This window comes from Azolla caroliniana, unplaced genomic scaffold, assembly GCF_043228905.1.
Source record: "Azolla caroliniana isolate FFs.n. ecotype wild unplaced genomic scaffold, voAzoCaro1.0.p SCAF_5, whole genome shotgun sequence".
In the NCBI taxonomy this organism is placed as follows: domain Eukaryota; kingdom Viridiplantae; phylum Streptophyta; class Polypodiopsida; order Salviniales; family Salviniaceae; genus Azolla; species Azolla caroliniana.
In genome coordinates, this window is record NW_028230440.1 from 4488958 (window position 1) to 4495220 (window position 6263).

Consider the following 6263-nt stretch of genomic DNA (forward strand, 5'->3'; position numbering starts at 1 on the left):
GATAAAAAAGTCCTATAGCTTTTCGTTTTACTTTTGGCAAGGGCATGCAAATAACTTCAACAAGGTGATTGATGTAAGGGATTTTAAAGAGAAGACGAGGACTAGCAGAAATGGGACACTCCAAAAAGATGTTGCATTCATAGCATTCTCGCCAGTATCAATCAAAGCAAAGGTTGTTTCCAAGTTTAAGACAAGCAAAGCAACAAGACATAAATGAATACAATCAAAACTACAATTACTACTACTAATACTACGATGTCATCAACTTTCCATGTCATCCTTACATTGCTTGCGAGCTAAAAGAAATCCATCGAGTAGGATGATTTACAAGTTATATTCATTTTGATTTCACTTTCCCAACAACTCTTCACTTCCATAACGCGGTAAACATAAAATCAGCAGGCAAAAGTTGCTAGAAAAGCACAACCAATATTTTTTACATACAAGGTCTCTTATTATTACATTTGCTAAGAAAACAAAGATGGCCTATGGACCTATCTCGATTCCCTTAAAAAGTAGAGAGTAGAATATATTTTTCTTATATGCTTCGTCTTAACTAGGTTACCCGATACAAAGTGATTGCGATACTCTTTTTTTTTGTTTTCCTTGCGAGACTCGTGGATTTAAGTTTGTGGATATTTAAGTTCGATTCCGAAGGAATTGTATGGCTTGGTGAGCGATACAATATGCAACGGATTGGATAGTGACCATCGGGTTCACACCTAACGCGGTGGGGAGGACACTTGAGTCCGCGACAAAGAGATTGGAAACGTCCCAGGTTTCACCCGTGGGGCTCACGGCCGAGGACCGGGGATCGACGCCCATGCGGCACGAGCCCATCTGATGTGCCGAGCACAGGGGGGCGCCGAGCCGGTCGATACTGTGTGAACGCACGCGATCGAGGAAGCTCTCAATGTCCGCCTGTGTGGTGCGTGAGTCGATCACAAGGCTGTCCCCGTAACGATGGTGTGTCCCGACCTCGGACGCACCCGCGGCAATAAGGACACGGAGCGCAGCCACCCCGCCCTCGAGGAGGTTGCGCTCGTCACGTGGGTTGAGCGCGTACTGTATCTTGCGGTGCCCCAGGCACGGGTGTGAACCAACGGTCCCCGAACCGTGGTCACGTGCAAGGGCAAACAAGCTCACAGTCCTCGAGAACCGGCGCATGCGGTTCCGGAAGTCCCGAGACGAGAGCCACGGCGTAATGACCGAGAAGACACCGGGGTGGACGCTAGGGCATTGGAGGATCACTCCGTGGCCATCAAGGCTTAGGTTGGCTAGTTGCGAGGACATGGCAGTTATGATGGGGCCTTCATAGGTGGGCTTGTCCAAGGTGGGGAAGTAGCCCCACACGAGTTGCACTGGGTGGAGCCGTAAATGTTTGCCGATGTTCGGGTTCCGGAGGCCACTCCGCTGGAGCAAGACGGGCGTGCTCAATGCGCCCCCGGACACGACGGTGATTCGGGATTCGACGAAGAGGAGCATGTCCGACGACTCGGTCCCGGCCACAAGACCGGCCGCTTCAGGTCTCGACCGTCCCCCTTCGGAACCCTTACGAAGAAGCACACATGTGGCCGACACACCCGTCACGATACGAGCATTGCCGGTGGAGACCGCGTCGACCAGCCACGTCTCCGAGGTCGATTGCTTCGTGCCGCTCCAGCACCCGAAGCCACACCAGCCACAAGAATGATGATCCTTCCCCACAACCCCGGCCCCTGTGTTGGTCGGGACATCGGCCACTTGGAACCCGAGCCTCTCACATCCCACGCGGAGCACCTTGTTTTGAGTGTTCTCTTCCTCCGTGCGCTCGGAGACCACGCCGAGCCTATCTAGGACGGCTCTCATCGCGTCTTGGTACTCACCCCCAGGCCCGAATGCCGAGAGCCTGTGAATGCGCGACCATTCCTGGAGGACATGGGTAGGGGTGGGTAGGGACGCGCTCCAATTGATGGCCGTCCCACCCCCGACCGTGGATCCCGCGAGCACAAGTACATTAGCATCCTCGGTCGGCAAGATGCCGCCTCCCTCGTACATTTTGTCCATGGCCTCACCCTCTAGCAATGAGAGGTCATCCCTAGCCAAGTACTGGCCTTTCTCCACCACAAGAACCTTGTAGCCCGCCTTGGCGAGCACCGCGGCCATTACGCCCCCCCCAGCTCCTGACCCGACAATGACAACGTCACACTTCACGCCGACCTTCGTTACTGTCCCGTGGTGACTCTTCTTCGGCTCCGGCTCCGGCTTCTTCCATAGATTCTCCAAATGGCTCACATCCTTCAACACCTCAAACCCCGATTCTTCCAGCTTGATGGATAGCTTCTCTTTCAATGCCATTGCATCGAGCACCGCCCCGTCCAAAGGCTTCTTTGCAGGATTCTTCGTCTGGGCCTGGCGATGCTTGATTGCGGCAGGATCGGGACCACAGTAACCAATGGCATTCCATGCCAGATTACTCCCTTGTTTGTTAAGCTACACACATTCATAAGTCTCATACCATTAACACCATTGATTCATTGATTCATTGATCATGTCACAGGGGCTCACACATCACACACTCACACACACATCACAACAAGAAATGTTATGACATTTAAGCATACCAAGGTAAGGTGCATACCATCGAAACACTAAACCCTAATCCTGCGACGGTATCTTACCAATTGTTTCTCTATAATAGTGTTTTGAGACTTTGCCGCAATTCGCGAGAGCACCCTAAGAGAACAATTGATGAATGAATAAATGAATGAAATGCACCAATTTTAAGTTATACAGAACTCTTGAACGAAATGCTACTGGGCCGAACATGCTGAGAATTTTAACCCGTGAAGAATCCTCGAAGTGGTATTCGGATTGCGAAGAGGATCCGTAAATGGTAGCGCCCAGAGAATCATAGCATGAAATTAAGGGATTTTGGAGCCAGTGGGATTGAAAGCAAATCATACATGTGATTAAAGATTAAAGAAAAAGAACCCAACAAAATGATTCAAGGTTTTTTTTGTTTTAAATTTGGAACTCTTAAGTCTAAATTTTGCTTTGATTTGCTTCTTTGCTTTTGGTTTACTGTTTTTCTGCTGCTTTCTTTCTAATATGTTTAGAAATTTCTTTTTTGGCTTTACCTTGGTGAAGTAGCTGTATGAGGTGAAGATCTTGAAAGCATTGAAGAGCTTTCTGAAGGTCTGTTTTGGGCTATGGGACCAAGCTTCCAGCAGTATCTTCTCTCTCTCTTGTGGAGGGATGTCAGGGAAGGCCCTTGCATAACAATAGATTGGGTAGCCTTGGCCACAGCCAGGGAGAGCTTTCTTCTTCTTCCAACACAGGCTAGCTTTGCCACAGAGAAGGAATGTCCCCATCTTTGAAGAAAGCAGAAGTAGCACAAGCTTCACCAGCATTATTAAATCCGAATTCAATTTACTACACATTAGCCCTGCACCCTGAAACCCACCAAAAATTTAAAAAAACACCAAAAAGTTAAGGTTTGGGCTTTGATTCATTGCACAATTGTAAACTGTAGGGTGGTAAGGTTTGATTTCTTCTTTCATAGCAATATAGGTTAGGGCTAGGCTTTGACTTAAATAAGGAAAGCACAATTTAATCTGTAAGGGTTAGGGTTTTTGTTTTTAGATTTTGGGGGGGGTGTGCTTACATAGGAAGGGACTCCATCATGGGCAGCTGAGAAGCCATAGAAGGATTGGAGGTGATCATGAGAGTGTTTCCATTGGAGCTCGTCTTCAGCAGTGGCATTGCAAGAAGAAGGCGAGGAAGAAGACGAAGAAGGCGATGACAACGGGGAGGACGAAGATGGCGGCGACGACACCGAAGGAGGAGGGGGAGGGGGAGGGGGAGGGGGAGGGGGAGGGGGTGGGAGGAGGAGTTGAGAGGATTGGTGGGGGTCATGGAGAGGAATGGAGGGGATGAAGGTCTCAAAGACAGAGCCTAAGGTCCTCATGAGGGTGGGAGAGAAGGTGTGAGGGTAGCCATGGAGGCTATAGTTGTTGGGGTCATCCATCTTTGGTGGTGGTGGTGGTGGTTTTGCAAGAGGAAGGAAGAAAGGATGTATTGTGTTGTGTAGTGTTGTGTTGTGTTGTATTGTGTTTGTGTTTGTGTTTGTGTTATGTATATGTATGTGAGGAAGAAGAGAGGAGGGAGGGGGTGTTTGAGGGTGTTCTTTTTGGCTCTTGATTTTGGGGCTGTTCTTTTGATATGCTAGAAGAGGGGGCAGGGCAAGTGTTTGGGTTGGGTTGGGTTGGGTTTGGTTTGGTATGTGGGGGGGGGGGGGGGGGGTATTGGAGTGTAAGGTGTTACATAGGTGGAGGGGGACCTTTTGTTTTCAAGTTTATACACTTTGGCAACTCATGCATTTACTGCATTCAGAAGAGGTGAGATGAAGTTGGGTGGGGTTTTTGTGGGGGGGTGGGATTGGGTCTCTCTATGGCTTTTATTTTTAATTAGTCTCTCCAGTTGGACACGCAGAGTCGATTGGCTTGCATGCCGGGCCCCATAGCCACTGACTAGTATTTGCTTCCGTATGGGCAGCACAGGTATGGGATATGGTTCCATCCCCAAGTCCAGTCAAGCGAGTGAGGATCTCACTATGGCTTTTATTTTAATTAGTCTCCCAAGATGGTTGGTCAGTGGATTGATTGGCTCGCGTGTTGGGCCCCATAGCCACTGACTAGTATTTGCTTCTGTATGGGCGGCACACGGGTGGGGTATATGGTTTCATCCCCCAAATCTAGTCAAACAAGCGAGCAAACTTGGCTTGGGCATATGGCTCAAACTACAAAAAACGGTGCAAACATGAACCATCCCCATCCTGATTGTGTTGGGTTCAAGCCCATGCTGCAATCTTGAGGCATGCAAACGTGTGACGGCACGAAAAGTAGGGACTAAAATGGGTGGGAATTAGAATGGCCTTTGTTTTTTTGCGAAAGAGTTATCATTGCATTGTGTGCCCATGAAGTAGAAAGCACTCAAAATTTATCTTCTTCATGGTGCTTTTGGGGTGTGAGTGATGAATGATCTATTTGAAAGGGTTTTATGATCGAGTTGATAAAGGCCATTATTCTATGTTTCTCCTATGAATGACCTATGACAAATGCTTGATTTAACGAGAGCATGGAATCCAAACTTGCGTCGGGACTAAGGCAAATTAAAAAAAAATACTAGCCGTTGTGTCATATGCACATTGATCCACAATTAGTGTGCGCTTCAATGTATTGTGCAGGGGTGTCTGTTGGCCCTCTACACATAGTTGGAAGTATGTTCATTCACAAGTCTGCAATCAGTGCATTGAGCTCGAATGTGGACAATTCAAATAATGATTGTGATCATGATCTTCAGACATGTGCACCATGGGGATAGCCATTTTTAATGGTAAGTCAAGAGGAGGGAAGGGGTGTTCTTTTCTAATAATTTTGGAATTGTCACATCATATTGTTTGTGTGTGAGATAATGATCATCACACATGTGCATCATGTGGTGAATGGAGTATGGCATTATGATCATTGCAACGTGAAAACAACCTTATCTTAACTCGGAGCGGAGAGAGAGAGAGAGAGAGAGAAAGAAACTACTTTTGATGTTTTCGATTATTGTTATTTGAGGTATTTACAGAAATATAATACACAAACAAGGTGATCCATTAAAATGTTCGCTCAATTCTCTCTTGTGCAATTATAATGTCACCTTCGGTAGATTGATATTTATTAGAACATTGATCTTTTGACCCCTTTCTCTTCACCATTAAACAATTGGTTGTAGTGCACTTCAATGTTTGGTGGTGTATTTTCTTGATCATTTCTTTTACGTTTATTGAGATTTTAGAGATGCAAAAATCTCAATCATCCCAATAAGGCACGCTTGTGATTGCCTTTTACGGAGTATTTACTTGTGTCTAAAATCAAAATTTGATTTCTTTCCATTATTTGCAAGCAACAACTAGTTCAATACTCCACTAATTAATTAGCTTCATGCCATACTCCAACCGATGAATCAAGTGGACATTTTTTTTTTAACGTGACCGCATCCCAGACTTACGTATTCATATCATACTCCACAAAGTGCTGGAAGACAACTGCACTTTCTCGAAGCATCCAAGGATTGAATGTCAATACGTGTTTGTCTTCTAAAAGTATGACTTTAACCTTTTTGGTTGTTTGGTCAATTTACGAGCATGTTTTAACTTGTGGCATTATGATTGTGCCTCCATCTGGTAATCTTCCACATTTAGTATTTCCCACCACTAGAAGGATGTTAGTTTG

The 6263-nt window shown here is 46.5% G+C and overlaps 1 protein-coding gene across 1 annotated transcript; it reads right to left on the reverse strand.

Moving 5' to 3' along the window:
• Positions 1-413: 413 nt before the first annotated feature.
• LOC147863779 (long-chain-alcohol oxidase FAO4A-like) lies at positions 414-4077 on the reverse strand. Its single transcript, XM_087320008.1, has 3 exons — positions 3647-4077; positions 3120-3434; positions 414-2472 (listed from the first exon to the last, which is right to left on the reverse strand). Exons 1-3 carry the CDS (start codon positions 4007-4009, stop codon positions 640-642), a joined length of 2511 nt encoding a protein of 836 aa, XP_087176134.1. The 5' UTR covers positions 4010-4077; the 3' UTR covers positions 414-639.
• Positions 4078-6263: the final 2186 nt, after the last annotated feature.

Excerpts from the sequence above, each read along its gene's own strand:
- LOC147863779 (XM_087320008.1), bottom strand. The coding sequence starts at position 4,009 with ATGGATGACCCCAACAACTATAGCCTCCATGGCTACCCTCACACCTTC. Across the intron at positions 3,435-3,646 it reads ATGATGGAGTCCCTTCCTAT|GGTGCAGGGCTAATGTGTAG; the intron begins GTAAGCACACCC and ends GGTGGGTTTCAG. Across the intron at positions 2,473-3,119 it reads CATACAGCTACTTCACCAAG|CTTAACAAACAAGGGAGTAA; the intron begins GTAAAGCCAAAA and ends GAATGTGTGTAG.